General features: G+C 50.8%; 1 protein-coding gene across 1 annotated transcript in view; it reads left to right on the plus strand.

Moving 5' to 3' along the window:
- HEPACAM2 (HEPACAM family member 2) overlaps positions 1 to 18,990 on the plus strand; it is a 624,068-nt gene that overhangs the window by 132,427 nt on the left and 472,651 nt on the right. Inside the window, exon 2 of the mRNA XM_069648465.1 lies at positions 11,405 to 11,755. Within this exon, the coding sequence (XP_069504566.1) occupies positions 11,405 to 11,755 (351 nt within the window). The remainder of the gene's footprint in view (positions 1 to 11,404; positions 11,756 to 18,990) is intronic.

Raw genomic sequence — 18,990 nt, forward strand, 5'->3', positions numbered from 1 at the left:
AATGACCCAAGAAAGATACCCAAGTCCGCCGATGACACAGCCAGACGTCGGGAAAGACATTGAGGATATGGACACCAACCCACCCAGACTATATGGGTATGAACACCCCCTCTATCCAAAATCACGCGACACAAAGGGATATGGACTGAGACCGGCACACGACACACAAACCTCACCCGTCCTGCGTGACGATCGTGAGCCACGCAACTACCCAGGACCCGTTGAGATGTCATACCGGGTGGGGAATGTGGAGGCCAGAGCAAACATCGGTACAACACAACGCTAGCAGACAAGGATGGAAGCACAACCCCTGGACAAATCCCAAGCCCACGCAGTCCAGTGGGGAACAGCACAGCAGGTACAGCCAAAAGGCCTGTCACTTTGCGACCCAACCTAGGAATACGACAGAGTGCCGGCCACCATCCACACGATATCGAGTCCTGCCATAGGGCACAGTCGTCTCAGCCACCGGACAGCACTACAGCACGCCCTCATCAACATCCACGATAGATCATTCGAAGTCACCCAGATGAAGGACTGCACACCTGAACAAGACCTGGGTGAGACAAGGAAAGCCAAAGAAAGGACATACCCGGCAAACCCCCTCCCAGTCACGAGGGATAAAGAACAAGTGCTAACAACGAGGAAGGACCACCGCGAAATGACGCAAAAGGCCTCCATCCTCCACGAATTATACCTAGAAGAACTTGAACCAATGAAAGAAGAAACGGCCGAGAGAGAAGGAACAGAGAGAGGAGAGACATACGAAGCACCGCGAAGAGGAACTGTGGGTGGGACCCATGAACCGCCAAACAGACCCTATCGAACAATAAAGAGACCCCAACGGCTGATTGAACAGATGTAGCCCGGGAGGTCTCATGTTAAGTGAGGGGGAGGTGTTGTGAGTTAATAAAGAATGGGCCCCTTTAAGAGAAAGAGGACATACACTGGTGGGAGGGAGCAGAAGGAGGGATGAAGAGGAGGGGCAGAGGAAGAGGAAAGTCAATAATTGTATGGAGGAATAAAGAAAAGGTTGGAGTGCACAATGGCTCCAGTAGAGTCATTTGGTGTGCGTGAGGCAGCCCCATGAAGGGGCCAACACTGGCTAGCTAACAGCCATAGCAACGCCTGTGATAATAGCCAGAGCAGAATCTCCTTATTTGTTTTTTTTTTTACCATGCTCACTGTCGGTGCCGAATCTGCAATTTATACACAGGAACAGTGGTGGAAATTGTATTTATTTTAATGGGGGAACCCCCCTTCCAGCGCGGTGTGTAGGGGGGAACGTGGGGAGCTCGGGAGGGCCTGAATGGGCTGGGGGCGCTAGTCCTATTTTTATGCTTATCGCCGGTCCCGTTTTTCTTTTTCAAAATCTGGTCATCCTAACCAGTGGTGTAACGGCCTGTGGTCTCTGGAGGAAGGGAATAGTGGGGAAGGAGAAGAAGATCAGGAGGAAAACAAGAAAACGGACAGAAAGATGGGGAAAGGACAATGGGAATTGGAGAAAGATTGACTGTGGAAGTAAGGGGTGTTGCATGGCACCCCTGTAAGGGGCCATGGTATCTCCCACTGTGTTGTTGTGTGGTCACATGGTTACCCATGTGACCAACCTAATAAAAGGTCCGAGCTGCTTCCGGCTCAGGAGTCTGACCATCACTAGGCTCCGGTGTTGTTCCTGGTGCACCATGCTGGTGCCTCACCGTGTGCGCTGGGCTAAGGACGGGGCCCAGCTCGAGGACGGTGTCCCTGCTGGGCAACACCGTCCGGACGGTGTCCCTGCCGGGCAACGTCGTCCCTGGGTGATCCCCCTGCCCTGTGAACATGGCTAATGTGGTGACCTCGGCCTGGGTGCCCTGGAGTGACATCCACCCATGAGTTTGCGGCGTGATCGCCGCACCAGTGTGCCCAGTCGGGTGACCCCGACTTGAGAATGGGGGATGCCCGGTGATCCGGAGCAGCCCCCCCAACAATGGCAATGAGGGAAGGGGCCCCGCGTTCCCCCAAAGCGAGATGGTGAGGTGGGCCCAACTCCAACTGGGCCTGCGAAGAAAACATGGTGGGCGAGCTGCCTGCCTGTCCCCTGAGGGAGACGGAAGAAGTCTGTGGCATCGGCCGCGTGGGTGGCTGCGCCCCTCCCCCACCTTGGACGCAGACTCTGCCGCAACAAGGGAGGGGAGAAACAGATGGGCGGCGTCGGCCACAAGAGGAAGAGGGTCTTCCCCCCCACCTTCACCAACAGGAGCGAGGATGTTGTTTCCCCTCCCCTGTGGGGGAGAGAGTGCCCGCGCGTTGGCCGCAGCAAGGAGGCGCTGCCCCTCCCCCACCCGCGACCCGCGGAGGGGAGGAGCGGCTAACATCGCCGCATGAGATTTGATACGGGCCCAACTACAACTGGGCCTGCAAAGGAACTGCCGGCCCGTATGAGGGAGGATCTGCAGCGCATGGCCGCGTGAGCCGTTGCCCCTCTCCCATCTGTGAGGGAGAAATGCTTGCGGCCTCGGCCGCCACAAAGGAAACGGTGGCGTCGGCCGCAATGAGATGCACAGCGGCCCCCCTGGCCGCAGCAAGGTGAGCCTGCCCCCCCAACTGAAGGCGGGCCCACCCCCATCAGGGCCCGTGAGCCGGGAGGAAGTCCGAGGTAGCCCCCAAGTGCCCAGGGCATGCTGTGGCGAAAAATGGAAAACAAAAATAAACGAGGATGCAGGCCCAAATCCACCTGGGCCTGCAAAGGTAACAATGGAGGCGAGCTGCCCCTCCTCCCCACCGAGTGGAGGGAGCCACCCGGCGGCTGTGCCCAGATGCAGTAGAGCGTCTCACAAAGGCCCATAACGGGCACAACCAATACAAAGGAGTGGACGTGACTGAAACAACCCGGGCCCGCGGCGGTGAAAAGAAAAAAAAAGGGGGAAATACCTCCGCCTCGGAACATGTGCAAAGGAAAAGGGGAATCTGCTGGGGGGAATGTAACACTGCACGACAGTGGGAGGCAGCACCACGAGTACCCTGCCACACAGCAGGCATCCGGCCCACAGCATTGTTATTGAGGATGCTGGTGATGGGAACGTCGAGGCCTGCAGAACATCCTCATTCCGCCATTATGAAGGAGCGAGGCCAAGATCAAGCGACGAGGGGAATCTGCTGGGGGCTCTGTCATGAAGTAGAAAAGGAATAAAGGGCGGCGGCCGCGCAGGAAGGAGAACGGAGTTGCCCTGCCTGCACTGCAATGAAGGGGAGATGAGGGAAGTAAAGTTCCAATAGAACTGCACGTGGCCCTGTGAACAGCATACACAGGCCAAGGTCTGCACCTTCCACACTGGGAGGGCTGAGTCCATCGCCCTACAACGGGGTAGCGGCTCCATCCGGAGTGCTTGTGCGCCCTCAGTGTCACCTAACCCTCTGTACCAAGCCAGGTGTCGAAACAGCATCGACACCATCACTTGTGTCCCTTTGTCAGCATCCCCTGGCATTTCCAGGTGCCATGGTGTTGGCCCCGGAGCAGTGCAACCATCTGGCCACCGCTACCACCATGCCACGAGGTTTGCCCTCCAGACTGTGGACCTCGCTGATGTGGCCCCTGGGCCTGCCCAGGTGCAGCTTTGCCGGCCCTCTCTTGACTCTGGTGAATGCTAGTGAAGACATGGACCGTTTTCCTGCAACTCCACAAGTGTGAAGGATGGACATCGTCCTCGACATCCCCATGAAGACTTGTGGCCTGCAGAGGTGGACTTGTTTAAAATGGCCCAGTTGGTGGGCAATGTGATGTTGTGCACAGGAAGAGTGATTCATGGGGTGCCAGTAGCTCTCATCAGTGCTGTGTAATAGTAAAACCTCTGGTGCCAGTAGTTTTCATTAGTGTTTGGTAATTATAGAACCACTCTCCCAGGTTAATAAAGGGTGTGTAAATTAGTAGAGTGGTTCAAGTAGTAGTAGTTGGGGTTATGTTGGGACTTTGGGGTTTTGTTTGTTTTGTTGTTATGGAAAAGGAGGAGTGTTGCATGGCACCCCTGTAAGGGGCCATGGTATCTCCCACTGTGTTGTTGTGTGGTCTCATGGTTACCCATGTGACCAACCTGATAAAAGGTCTGAGCCGCTTCCGGCTCGGGAGTCTGACCATCACTAGGCTCCGGTGTCGTTCCTGGTGCACCATGCTGGTGCCTCACCGTGTGCGCTGGGCCCACATGGCTAATGTGGCGAATCAAAAGGACCGAAAACAAAAGGATCGAAAAAAATTGTATTGGGGGGTCCCCCCCCAACCGCTGTTTTTGTGGTAAAAACCACTTTCTTTACCTATACGGAACCCCAAAAAAATATATATAATTATTTTTTTAATTCAACCCTTTTGTTTTCGGTCCTATTGCGCCGACCCTATTGCATTCGATCCTTCTGTAGTTGAAACTTTGACCGGACACCACCCCCGGCCACGTGTGGCGCTCTGGTGATCCGGAGCGGGTGGGTTGACCCCCACCCACGAGTCTCCACCAGTGTGCCCCGTCGGGTGACCCCGACATGAGTATGGGGACTGCCGGGTGATCCGGACCAGCCCCCCCAACAGGGGGGTGTAAATAGTCATGAAAAAGAGTCAAGCGAATGGCTGATCAGAAAAGATGCAATTAAGCAAATATAATGTCATACATGTGTCCCTCTTGGGACTCTCAGGGCTGTTCTGCTTCTCGTTTCAAACTGGGAGCCTTGCAGAATTTTTAGAAGAGAGGGGGCTGAACGGAGAAGCCGAACAGATATATATATTTTTTTACAACTTGTATTTAATGCCTTTTTCGACATGCAGTATCCCCTACCTGAATCATCATGCATTGTTACACACGGGAGATATTCCCAAAGAATGATATAGTATGGTGGTTCCAGCCGTAATACCTCACCCTGGACTGTGTGTTTATTGTCGCACGTTCACGGGTGACTGGCGTTTGCACTTCCTCAAAAACGCTTCCAGACTCTCACTTCCTCATTGCTCTACTGCAGGAAAGTTAACTTCTGCTTTCCAATCTAATATGTTCCGCAAATAAGGAACGTAAAATAAAGATAACGGCCATTTCAATGTTTGACTCCACTACTGGCCTACATTGCATCGCGTGCACTTGCAGGTTTCACGTGGGAAAAGCTCTGCCCAGCCTTGCCTGATAGCAATGCACAGGAAGTGCATGCATGGCTCGTGGCATTTCCCCCGTGCCCGGCCTGGACGGAATAATCTGCCCATTTGGCCATACAGGATCGCCTCCCTGCTTTCAAACACTGGGGCAAACTGTGTTTCTATGATACTCAAAGGTTTTCCTATGCAGGGTGCCTTATTTGTCACGTAACAATCGGTTGCGTTCGGAGCTTGTGTGGCGACTTAATTGGAAAAAAAGGTGGTGGTGAAAGAGGTTTATAGTGATAATACCGAAATACAAAATCTCGAAAAAAAAATCGAAATGGGGCAGAATTAGGGCAGTGAGAGTAAGACAGTGCAGGACTAGAGCATAAAGAACAAAATGGTGCCGATAAGCAATCGTATAGGCGATAACTGGGACAATACAAGAGACTTTGAGGCAAACCTGAGGGTCGTGTGACAGTTAGACATGGGACCTGAAGTATTGGAATTTCCCAAGCCCAGCCAACGGTGTTAATCGAGTTGAGGCTGCCAACAGCACATCAATGCTCTCTTGCACTTTTTCAGCTTATTCCCACTAACTCCCCTCCCTCCCCCCCACTCCCTTCTTTTCAGATCCGCCAGGGGACCACTCCAGGTGTGATAGTGCGCGGCACAAATATCCTTTAACATTAACAGGTATTCTACAGAAATGCTTCTAAACATTTGGATATTTTTTAAATTTGATTCCATCCAAAAATCGAGCTATAAAGGGCCCCATGTTTACTAATTGTATTCAAATAAATTCTTACGGGGCCGGGGGGCGGGGGGGTTCTACAAACAAAACCTTCATAGTGGTTCCAGACTAAAAATCCGGCAGATCATTTGGGGCGACAACTATAAAGATTCTTTCACCGGTTGTCAGTCAAAAAACCGAAAACAAAATCTCGAACTGCAAAAATATCGAACCCAAAATCTCGAAAAACAAAAATCTCGAATTATTTATTTATTTAGTTATATGTGTTTTTGGGGTCAGGTAAGTAAAAAAAGGGTTAAAATAAAAAAAAAATAGAAAAAGGGGGGTTGGGGGGGAACCCCCCCATTTCGAGATAAAAACGTATTAAAAAAAAATTAGAGATTTTTTTTTTCGAGATTTTGAACTCGAGATTTTTTTTTTCGAGATTTTGTATTTCGGTATTATCACTATAAACCATCCCAAGGGTGTCATGGAGCTGCTTGATGAGGGCGGCATGATTGACTGTGTCAAAGGCAGAGAAGAGATCAAGGAGGATGAGCGCAGAGGGAGAGTTGGAATCAAGGTTTGAGAGCAGGTCTTCACGGGTGTTCAAGAGAGTTTCCATGCCTCTGGATGCTCTGAAGCCAGACTGATGGTCATGGAGACAGCTAACAGATTCAGTGTGGCGGGTCAATTGGGAGATGATCAATTTCTCCCAGTTTGCCCAGGAAGGGGGTAGTGAAGATAGGGCGATAGTTAGACGGGCAGTAGGGGTCAGCAGACATTTTATTAAGGAGAGGATGCACAAGGGAGTGCTCGTGCAGATTAGAAAGATCTAGGCCAGGTTATATTAAAAGGATTGGGGTGGTACAAGCTTAGCTCAGAGAGAGCTTTTTCCCCCTTACCTTCTTTACCCAGTTTGCATCTAAAAACAGAAAAAAGTAACGTCCAAGCACATGTTCGGCTGAGGACCTCCCCTTTGGGTAAACTCTGCCCCCCACTAAACAGAAGGGGGTCCTCATCATGCTTCTAAAACCAGAAAGCATGGCACAAAGCCCAGTGACAGCTTCCAAGAGAGGGACCGTTGTGGGCCAGCCCTGCCAAGCCTCTGAAGGGCTCTGGTGAGTCAGTGGCTTAGTGGACCTGACAATGATGTGACCAATTTCTAAATGTAAACCCCCTATGTGTTATTTATCAAGCCAGTATGCCACCATTCCCCATATAGGACCCAGAGGTGGCTGTGTGTTACAGCGCCAGTGTGATCTTCAAAAAGGACAAGGAGATTCTCAGTTCATCAATTAGCCTTTACGTCGCATATAAGACTGGAGGCCCTTACCAGGCCACTGACCAGCACGCACTTACACAGTTCAGTCCCAAGTGACTTTCACATGGAACATTTATTCCAAGCACTTAACCATCATTCCCTAGATTTCCCACGTACACAGCATTCATCAAATGTTCTACCTTCAGCCATTTGGCCAGTGCAATATGCAAACAGGACACAACACTGTTGTATGCTTCCTTTGAGCCTGTTTATTATAGTCCACCCCAAGAGGTCCGATTGCAGCAGTATCTCCTTTCCTTAATCTTTTTTCGAGAAAAGTCAGCCCTAAAACCCCAATTGTGAGTCGCTCAGGGCTCAGTATCTTCCTCTCCTTGGATTGGATGGTCCTACTGGTCCCCAGCCCTCTATTCTTGTCACTGTCCTCTTTCGTGGCTTGCAGGGATGTGGGACTCTGTGGACAGCATTTTGCAGCTTGTTGCCTCATGGAGGCCCCCCGTTCGGTGCACCACCAGTCTTCTACCTGCTTCCCCTTCATCTACTTTCTCTTACCAGGCATTATGGGGTCCCTTGAAAGCCATTGCGCACTATGCCGTTGATATACCCATTGCCAGGGGCTAACACGCACTGCTGCCGGGTCAGGGCAATTATTCCAAGATTCTTGCTTTCTGTATCTAGCTTTGTTGCTTCTGGCCTTTCAGGAAATTGCCTCGAGTGGATTAGGAGGTTGGGCCTCTGCCTTCCCAGTCTCTGCAGGTGGGGAAGCTGGTCATGGCTCCCTCTCGCTGGCTCTGCGTGGGCAGAAGTGGGAGTTGCTTTCTCCACTTTCACTTATACAATACACTTTGTGTATGTGGGTAACTGACAAAAGGTGTGGGGGTCGAGAGTTACAAGAGGTTGGAGTTGCACTGAGCTTCCTGTTGCTCCCCCATTTATTCTCAGCTTGGTTCTCACCCCCATATTCTCCACTTTCCACTTGAACACGGGTTGAGCATGTGCGGGAATTAGAGTAGGTTAACCCTGGGGGCCACCCATGGTGTCACCCCCATTGCTTCTACCCACCTCTCCTTTCTTCCTCCTTTCCACTGGTTCACAGGTCCATCACTTGCCAGTCTTCCCTGCGCTATGCCTGAATTTTAGAGGGGGCCCAACTACTCTGGCCGCACCTTTCGTGCTTACCAAACCTGTGGCATTCTCTGGTGCTCCTTTCAATTTTTCTGGTCCATGCTTACGTTCCTCACTAGTCCCTGACACCCTCCTTCTACTCCCATCCTACCGGTCGCGCCCCACTACCCAATGCCACTCTCCTTCTACTCCCATCCTACCGGTCGTCCCCCACTACTCAACGCCACCCTCCTTCTACTCCCATCCTACTGGTCGCCCCCCACTACCCAACGCCACCCTCCTTCTACTCCCATCCTACCGGTCGCCCCCCACTACCCAATGCCACCCTCCTTTTACTCCCATCCTACCGGTCGCCCCCCCACTACCCAATACCACCCTCCTTCTACTCCCATCCTACCGGTCGCCCCCCCACTACCCAACACCACCCTCCTTCTACTCCCATCCTACCGGTCGCCCCCCCACTACCCAACACCACCCTCCTTCTACACCCATCCTACCGGTCGCCCCCCACTACCCAATGCCACCCTCCTTCTACTCCCATTCTACCGGCCGCCCCCCACTACACAATGCCACCCTCCTTCTACTCCCATCCTACCGGTCGCCTCCCCACTACCCAATGCTGCCCCCCTTGTACTCCCATCCTACCGGTCGCCTCCCCACTACCCAATGCTGCCCTCCTTCTACTCCCATTCTACTGGTCGCCCCCCACTACCCAATGCCACCCTCCTTCTACTCCCATTCTACCGGTCGCCCACCACTACCAATGCCACCCCCCTTGTACTCCCATCCTACCGGTCACCCCCCCACTACCCAATGCCGCCCACCTTCTACTCCCATTCTACCGGTCACCCCCCACTACCCAATGCCCCCCTTCTACTCCCATCCTACCGGTCGCCCCCCACTACCCAATGCCAACCTCCTTCTACTCCCATTCTGCCGGTCCCCCCCCACTACACAATGCCACCCTCCTTCTACTGCCATCCTACCGGTCGCCCCCCACTACCCAATGCCACCCTCCTTCTACTCCCATCCTACCGGTCACCCCAAACTACCCAATGCCACCCCCCCTTGTACTCCCATCCTACCGGTCGCCCCCCACTACCCAATGCCACCCCCTTCTACTCCCATCCTACCGGTCGCCCCCCACTACCCAATGCCACCCCCCTTGTACTCCCATCCTACCAGTCGCCCCCCCACTACCCAATGCCACCCCCCTTCTACTCCCATCCTACCGGTCGCCCCCCACTACCCAATGCCACCCCCCTTGTGCTCCCATCCTACCGATTGCCCCCCCACTACCCAATGCTGCCCTCCTTCTACTCCCATTCTACCGGTCCTCCCCCACTGCGCAATGATTTCCACTGCATGGTGAAGCCCCATGCTTTTGTCAATGAGACCAGGCGCCATCAGAGCCTTCCCTTCTCTTCCTGCGCCTCTCCCCTCTGCTGCTCCCCGTTTTCCCTTTCCTTCCTGGTCCTGTGGCCACATACCCTCCCACTAACATCGCAATGCTCGTCGGGCATCAGCCTTTCACCTGGATCCCATGTTGACATGTGATGGGCGCCACCGGCAGTTCCAGCCTCCTCTGTCTTTCCCCCCCATTTATGCCTTCACTTCTGCCCACTCTTCCATACCCTACCCGAGAATACTCCAGCTCCTGCTGTGGGGCCCAGCGCTTCAGAAGTCCACAATATCCTTCCTCAGAGCCTTTTCTGCGCTTACATTAAAAGTAAGTTAACCTTTTAACCTTCTGACTTTCTAAATGGCCTCCCGTTGGCAGGCCAGTGGGATGTGGGATGCCCATTAAAAAAAAGTTGGGTGCCTCTATAAGCTCTATCAAGCCATACACTAACTGAAAATAGATGCCCAGAGCCACACCTTTGAGAATATGCATGCGCCCACTCCAGCAAGCCCCCTTTTGGAGTAGAATTGCTGGATTTCACGGGGTTTGCCTCATCCGTGGGGTGGCTGTAATCTCCCACTGGCTCACATAATGGACCGTACACTGGCAGTGCGTTATGCCTTTGCCTTTGTAATACACACGGAAGAAAAGAGAGAACTTTTCCTATGTCCATAGGCTATACCACTGATTTGACTGTCGATTCCTAAACAATAATGTGCCAAACTCATGCCCCAGTAAACATCACTCTTGATTTAAACCTGATTTTATTCACTAACAAAATAAATATCTCCACACAGCTTTTTGCTAATAATATGCTTCAGAACACCTCAGTTCTCAACAACTGAGACATATTCAAGGCAGCAGTTAGTAGTTAAATGAGAATATTTCTACCCGGAAAAAAATGAATGAATGAAGGATTTGCTGAAGAAAGTGAAGAGGAAGAGGGGAGCTAGCATAAAAAATGCTATGGCCTCAGTGTGCGTAATGAGGCTCAGCGGCGCCTCCCCCCCACCCACACACATTTTTCATAGGGGTGGCCTGATGAGGTCACTGCCGTGGCCCTCTTGGCTGCCCTTCGGTGGCGCCTCTGCCGGTGGGGGCCAGCGCTTTTACAAGGGTGTCAATGGCCTCCCTTGGGCACCCCTTGGTGGCGCCTCTAATGATGCTAAGATTAACTCTGGAAAATACACTTCCAACGGAAAGCACACATTTCGAGAGTTAGATTTTGGGTGTGAGGTACTGGCTGCCCTGCTTCAGCAGGCAGACAACTTTCTTGCACGTAATTCTTTTTCTGTGTTCCCACCACAGAATTAAATATGCATCAGGGGCTTCTGGTGGGGGACTGAGGGCACCCCAGTCCAACGTTAGAATTTGGAACCCTGTGGGCTCTGTCCGGTTTAGCCCCAGCTCACTTAAAGCCTTCAGTTCCTCTCAGTGCGTACTGTGGCCCCAGGTTTTCTTGGGCCATTTAGCAGTTCTGCCTTCTAAAGCTATGCACATTGACTGGTCCCCTCTGCACCTAATGTAGGATTTGATTGCTCAGGTGTTGCTGGAGCTGCATGTGGCAAACACTAGTATATTTGAAAAGACACTAACTCCTCGACGAAATAGATGTATTTAGACTGCCCTACATAGAAAATAACAGATTCATCAATACAATAAAATGTGTCACGTTAAAGCACATGTGTTCCTTGTCTAGCAATACACATGCATACGCAGGCCTGTGAAATGGACATTAAATGCGTCTCTATTTTGTCTTCTTGCATGTTCTTGCAGGGACCTGCTCTGCGTTGACGCTGCGTGTTCCCGCGGACACCGTGCATGGCATTGAAGGGCTGCCGCTGCTGCTGCCTGTGCATTACAGCTTCCAGAGCCCCGCGCCGGGCATCCAGATCACGTGGCTGCTGGAGAGGCCCGGCTCCTTCTCGAGGTTCCTGCTGACGTCTGTCAATCAGTCCACGGTGCCTGACCTAGAATTTCAGCATAAGTTCACCCTGCGGCCTCCCAACGCATCCTTACTGATCCGGCAGTTGCACTTTAGCGACGAAGGCCATTACATCGTGAAGATCAACGTGAAAGGCAACGGAACCATCTCAGCCAGTCACAGGATTCAAGTCACCGTTGATGGTAAGGCGTTTATGCTCACACATTATACGGCTTGCAGGTTGACCCCTTCTTGCCGACCATAGATTTCTAAAAGGGAACTCAAACAATGAAATATCGAACTGTGCAAAATAAAGCGTATATCAATAAATGCACGCACATATTACATTACAAGGGATGGGTGGCAGGGGGAAGGCGGCAGAGGGAGAAAAACATGTCTTTTTAATAGGTATTGTTGTTATGTTATGTTATAATAACTTATGGAGCGCACAGTCACCCGGAAGTATCTTGGCGCTTTGAGAGAGGAGAAGTAGGTCGCTAAGTACAGTCCCAAAATAAGTGGGTTTTCACAAGCCTTCTGAAGGCTAGATAGTTGGATGTTTTCTTAATGAAAAGCGGGAACGAATTCCGTAGAGTTGCTGCGGCAATGGAAAAAGCATGGCCACCAACCCGAGACCGTTTGTATCTTGGCAATACCAGTTGTTCGGCAGTGGCAGAGCGAAGACTATGCGTAGGGTAGTAGCGGGTGAATTTGGCTTGAAGATATTCAGTGCCCTAATTATGAAGGGCATGATGAACTATACATAATGTCTTAAATTCGACCCGCTGAGCCACAGGAAACCAGTGGAGAGTCCGAAGCACAGGGGAGATGTGTGCACCAAAGGGCGTGCCAGTTGCCACCCGAGCGGCTAGGTTCTGAAGCCGATGCAACCGTTTGGTCAAGCCCTTATGTTGGGCTGGATACAAAGAGTTGCAATAGTCAAGCCTTGATATAACTATGGCTGCTACTACCGGAGCACGCAATGGGGCAGAGACCAAAGGCAGCAGCTTCCTCAGAATGTTCAACTGGAGATGACCAGCCTGGCACACCGCGGTGTCCTGTTTGTCCTTGGAGAGTGATGCTGAAAGCACAACACCCAGATTTTTTACTTTGCAAACAGGGACAGGAAGAGGGCCTAGAGATGAGGGCCAAAAGGAAGACACCCGGAGCATGGGATCAGGGGGGCAGCCCACCACCATCAACTCAGTTTTATCTCCATTTAATTTGAAGCAATTGTAGTTCATCCACTCTCCAACAGTTGCCGACACTTCCGCAGGTACGACAACACGTCATCCGGATCCAGGCCTAAACAGATCAGAATCTGAGTGTCGTCTGTGTACGAGTAGCATCTGATGCCGAAGGAGCGGATAAGACATACAAGGGCCCAAATATAGATGTTAAACATAATAGGAGATAGGGAGGAGCCTTGCAGCACTCCACAGCTGAGGTGACAAGGAGTAGAGAGAAAGGGGGGCATGGAGAGGGTCTGAGTGCGATCAGCCAGGAATGACATGAACCAGGCTAGTACTTGCCCTGATATACCAAACTGGGCAAGACGGAATAACAGAATGGAGTGGTCGACCATGTCGAACGCTGCTGAAAGATATGAAAATATCAGGGCTCCCACTCCACCTGTATCCACCAGCCTGGCCATGAAATCCTGGACGGCGACCAGAGCGTTTTCCGTGCCCATACCAGGACGAAAGCCAGATTGAGCAGTGTCCAGGAGATTGGAAGATTCAAGAAACGTAAACAGCAGAGGAGATACCAGTGATTCTAGGAGTTTAGACAGAAGAGGCAGAAGTGAGGTAGGACAGAAATTAGATAAAACAGTGGGATCCAGGGATGTTTTTTTCAGGAGAGGAATTACCCTGGCTGCCTTCAATTCACACGGAACTAGTCCTGACTGAAGCAAGACATTAATGGCTCCCGTAATCTCTGGAGATTCGGTGCAATGTCTTTTTATGACTAGTAATGGAATAGCATCCGAGGGGGTGCAAGAGCTGCCAGGACTGTCTCTTCTGAGAAACTGGAAAAAGTAGACCAGTTCTTAGCCTCGGAAGGAGCCGTGGTAGCAGGAGGGGGCAAGGTATTGTTGATGGATAAGCCTACAGTAGCTGATGTGGAGATGTTTTGCCGAAATGTGTCAATCTTACTGATAAAGTAATGTGATATGGCATTGCATAGCTCTTGGGTGGTGGCGACAGTGGCGACCAATCTCTCTGATGAGGCGAGAACCTTAGCAGCGGAGAAAAGAGCCCTTGACTGTGATAAGGAGGACTTGACATTAGTGGTGTGATACAGAATTTTCGCAGCTTTGATTTTAGCAGAATAAGTGGCAGAATATGCTTTGTATTGAAATTTGAGGAGAGGATCATATGTTTTCCACCATTTGCGTTCAGCTTGACTTAGTTTTCGGAAGGCCTCTTTCAAACGGTGAGTAAACCAAGGTTCTTGCGGTAGTCTAAGAGGTTGAATCAAACGTAGGGGGGCAGCTATGTTGGCGGCCTCTAAGAGTGACTGAGATAGAAGTGATAGTGACGGCACTGAATCAGTACAGCACTTTGCTCGAATCGAGGTAACCAGGCTTTGGTTGTCGAAAAGTGCGCCAAGAGCGCTGCCAGATTTTATCTACAAAAACTTTTTTGGGTTTTTTCATATCTTCTAGCCTACATGAGATAACAAAATGGTCTGACAGTATAGGTTCCACCGACTGCATCGTTAAAAGAGATTTCTTTGAAAAGATCAGATCTAACGTGTTGCCCAGTTTGTGAGTAGGGCTATTAAAATGTTGGTAGAGTTGTAGGTCAGTCAAACTATTGTCAAATAGATCAAGAACTGGGGGTCTGGGTAGATTAATATTTTAAATTAATGTCTCCCATGACCACCAGTTGGGCATATTGTACCTGAAGATGAGCTATTAGATCTGGAAATTGTTCGAGAAACCTGCTTTGGAAGGGTCTTGGGGGACGTAGATAAGCAGAAAGTGGAAAGTGTTGGAGGCTGAAATAACACATCTGAACAATAGGGCCTCGATGGGTACATTATGATGGGGGCAGTCAATTTGGGTTATAGTAAGATCAGCTCTATAAATGACTGCAATCCTGCCCCCATGCTGAGGTGGCTGGCGTGCGACATGTAGAATGCTGAAGCCTGGAGGGATGGCTTGAACAAGGGATGGAGCAGAATTCGCCTGCAGTCACGTCTCAGTGAGACACAGAAATGCAGGGCGGCGGTCTTCAAGCAAGAAAAGTAGCTCATCTGTATGTGCAGGGAGCGACAGAGTATTTAATAACAGTAGTGAGAGGCAGTTTGAACTAGGTGACTCACTTAGTGAAGATCTAGAGACAATAGTCTTAGGCTCCGAGGGACGACCAATCCATCCATGTGGAAATATAGTCGCCGCCGGGGCGAGGGTAAGCAGATGTGCCTTGGAGTAAATAGTATGTGGCATCTCTCTCTGTCGTCACGTGTGGTTGCTGGAGTGATCACAGCAGGTCTCCCTAAGCCTTGGGATGGCTGTGATCATATTGTGTGTGTTAATAAAGACGGCGATCGGCTTCTAGCGTGCCAATTATGTTACTAACTGCCCAACTCCTGAGAGCTTGTTGTGTGCACTTTAGAGTTTGGGCCCAGCCCCCCTGGAGCCCTTCACAACTGGCGACGAGGTCTCACATATCCCGTGTGTGCCCCGGCCCCCCTAGTCGACACCACGCCTGGCTCCTATTTGTGGGTCTCCCGGTGCTGGAAGACACTTGTGCCGGAGCTGGCCACCCCGGTGCGTCTTAGTGCAGGAGGTCTGGGGGGTCCCACAACAGAGGGTTGCAGCTCTCGTGGGCATTGCCTGTTGGGTGTGGTGCTGGCACCAGGTGAGGGAGTCACGTCGTGGCCTGCCAGGCACGTGGAGAGTGCACAAGGAGTCTCCCGCAGCTCACGCCGAGTCTGCCTGGCCCCATCTGGGGGTTCCTGCTCAGTGGCAGAGTACAGGGGAGTTAAGAATAGGAAAGAGCAGAGCAGCATCTCTGTGATCTGCTGGCACAGTGGGTCGAACATGGAGAGGGTTTTGGCGGCAATGCACAGGACGGCGGTAGCGGGAAGGAGGTTCCCGGATCGCGCCCGCATAGCAGGGTGCCACCCAGCATCAAGGTACGGCCTGCAGAGAGGCCCATACTAATTGGCAGTCCCGGCCACCGCTCTCCTTCTGAGAGTGCTCGTGCGGCGGGCTGGATGGGGGCCCTAGGTGGCAGGGCCATCGAGACCAGTGCTTATTAAGTTGGTGTTAGGGAGAATTCTCTTAAAAGGCTAATTTCCCTTGCCTATAGAGGCCCCAGCAGCTTTGCTGGATTTGAAGGGTTTATTTTTTTCTACTGCTAAGAGTGAGACTCTTTTTTCCCACTCTTAGACATATTGCTGATGTGTGTTTTAGGCTATTTTTGTGCTTATGGTCTATGGGGATTTTCTCACCCTTATAGTTACCATCTTTTTACATGTGTGTTACACAGCACCCTCAGTGCAGTAACACAGGGGTGTCATAGTGACCCCCAAACATAGACTCCATACCCTGCGACTGACTACTGTCTCCCAGGGCATGTAAAGTCCCCATTGACTTTCCTAGTCAATAGTTATGAACAAAACCAGTACAACCCATCTTACTATGGAAGTACTGGACAGGGTTAATAGATTTTCCCAGGTGTTCATTTTTGAGAGGGTACCGTCCAGTCCCTCTCTCCAAAGTTTCTGGCTGGTGGCAGTGGTTATTACCATAAATATTTGACTGCAAATATTTTCCTATGGGATTTTCCCATTGTTCGAGGCTACCACTTTTACTGACAGCCTCTAACATACTGCCGGTTTATTTTATTATTAACTTTACTCCGGTAGGGTTTTATTGCCAGATCTTTGATAATATTTCTTTCTCGTGTCTTTCTCTGAAATCCTAACCCAGGTTGGGGATCCTTTGTTCTTCCTTTTGGCGGGCTTCTGCACAAAAGCCCTCCTTTCGGTGCCACTGATTCTGGGGTTGACAGGATGTGTGGGAGGGGGAATAGGCACCCTAGACAGGGTTGCCTAAGCAACCCAAGTCGCACTCTGCCCTGATAGTCTGGGGGTTATCCCACCAGCATAACCACCCTGCTGTGTGAGTGACAGCTAGGCTGTATGAATGGGGGTTTTTCTGCATAAAAGCAGGGCTCCGAGGACTGGAGGACGAGACGTCGCCACTGGACCTAAGAAATCCGAAGAGGAGAGAAGCCGAAGACTGTCATGATGCCTACCCCCGGGCATCAGGACCAAGCCCATCAGCTCCGGGAGCAGGCATCCAGATACTTATTAAAACCCCAACAGCCCCTGCTGGGGGCTGTTTGGGTTCAGTCCTGGCGCCTTAGGCGCCAGGCTCATCATGGAAATCAGTCCTGGCGCCATAGCCGCCAGGCTCATAGACTTTACTTACCTGATGCAGACCATGCTGCTAGTGAGTCCAAGCCAACGTGAGGCCTGGATGGGACTATTTTTCTACAGGGACTATTTTTTACTCGGGCGTGGTTCTAGGAAACTTCTTACCTGGAACTACTTTGGAGGCTATTTAAACCACGCCCGAACAACAGCACACGCTTTGCGTTATTCTGCATCCAGCAGCGTAACGCTCACCGTGCCTGCAGTCTGCATCCAGTCTTCTGCCATGCCCGCCTCGAATCTGGAGCTGCTAAAACCAAGAGGAAAGAAAAGGACAAGATTAGAAAACAAACTATTTCGAATTCCTCACCTGATTTCGGATCCATCTCGCCTCCGGACCTGGAAAGAACATCATTTCTGTAGTGTCGCATCTGCCGCGCCATACTCACCAGTCCTCGCAGCATCTTTCGATTCGGCGCTGCCTCCATCATTTCTTCGCCGAACTCCGGCACCTGAGGGACAAAAGAAAACAAGGTGAGCCGAGAAAACCAACAAATAAAACTCTTATCATCATAGACTTACCTGATTACCACCGGAGGCATTATTCTATAACTCTCCACATCTTCATGTGCCGCACCTGCAAAGGGAGAGAAAACAACACGTTAAACACCGGCAACATTTACCGGACGGCGTCGGGTAATACAGACTCTTACCTGAGCGCCACCAACTGCCACGAGGGGTATCTTCTCACGATCTTAGTTGCAAGACAAGGAAGGAAGGGGGGAACAAGAGTGAATCATCGGACATATTGAACTCTATGAATTTGATACTTACCGGACCTTGCCAGGAACCTCAGAGTCAATACTCTCCGGAACTCTCTCCCACACCTTCAAACCAGTGAAGTAACTGGCATCAACGTGCCCCTGCAATACACGCAGGATGGAGAGCTCATCATTTAAAAACATAAGGTGAGGTTCCAAAAAGGGGATATCGGAGGAGGTGACAAGAAGGGAGAACAGTGGGAGGGGGCTATCACTCATATCCACGGGTGGCTAAATCCGTTTCTCTACTTGCAGGAGAATACTTCTACGGATCAAGCAGACGAGATTAGGTGGGCCAGTCCAGACATTCATCTCGGCACTACGCATCACGTTGGTGGAGACCGCAGCTGTCCGGGTCCGACCGACGCCCCTGTGGGAACCAGGTGAGCGTAACAAAGACATCTGCAACAACAGAACCACCGGTGAAGCCCTGCTGCAGATCCTCACCACTTTTCTCCAACGACCCGAAGACTCTTATAACCTTATAACTCTTATCAACTCTTATAACCACCTTTTCCTTCCCCTTTAAATATTGTGAAGTGCCATTTTGCTCAGTTTTCACCTAAGTATTGCCTTGCCTAACTTGTTCACACTCCAATTGGGAAGTGTTGTTGGGTGTGTTTAGGAGTCTAAAACTGCATAACTTTACCTTTCCCCCCCTCTGAAGAAATTGTTAGAGTGCCATTTCTGCTTGGTTTACACTGTGCCGTTTTGCTCAGTTTTCACTCTTGCTCAAACTTGCCTACAATTTAATTAGGAAGTTGTGTATACTTTTCTTGACTGTTTTAACTTGCTTTAATAATAGTGATTTGTGTGTAGAACTAAGAGTGTGTAAAATAAATATATATTATTTTTGATATAAAGCTTTGGTCAATGTTCCTTGTTCCATAGTATTGTAGTCATATTGTGTAAACCCTGAATACTGCTCATCTCCCTCATGAGTTTAGTCTGGCTGCTCAGTCACAGCTACCAACTAAATCTCTGTGGTACAGACTGATAACAATGGGGATTTATTGCATATACCTGTAGTCCTAATCTTCTGTTCCCTAAGGGAACTGCATAGGATTCTGCCTAACAGTTAGCCCCATACTTCTGTTTTTCCCACAACAGACCCCAACCTGGGAAACTCCTACAGCATTGCACCAAAACAGCCCATGAAAGGGGAGTGGAAAGGGCGAAGCCCCTCAGGCCCTGCAAACCCACCTTTCAATCAGTGCAGTGGGACA

This window comes from Ambystoma mexicanum, chromosome 2q (genome assembly GCF_040938575.1).
Source record: "Ambystoma mexicanum isolate Mex_15411 chromosome 2q, UKY_AmexF1_1, whole genome shotgun sequence".
NCBI classification, from domain to species: Eukaryota; Metazoa; Chordata; class Amphibia; order Caudata; family Ambystomatidae; genus Ambystoma; species Ambystoma mexicanum.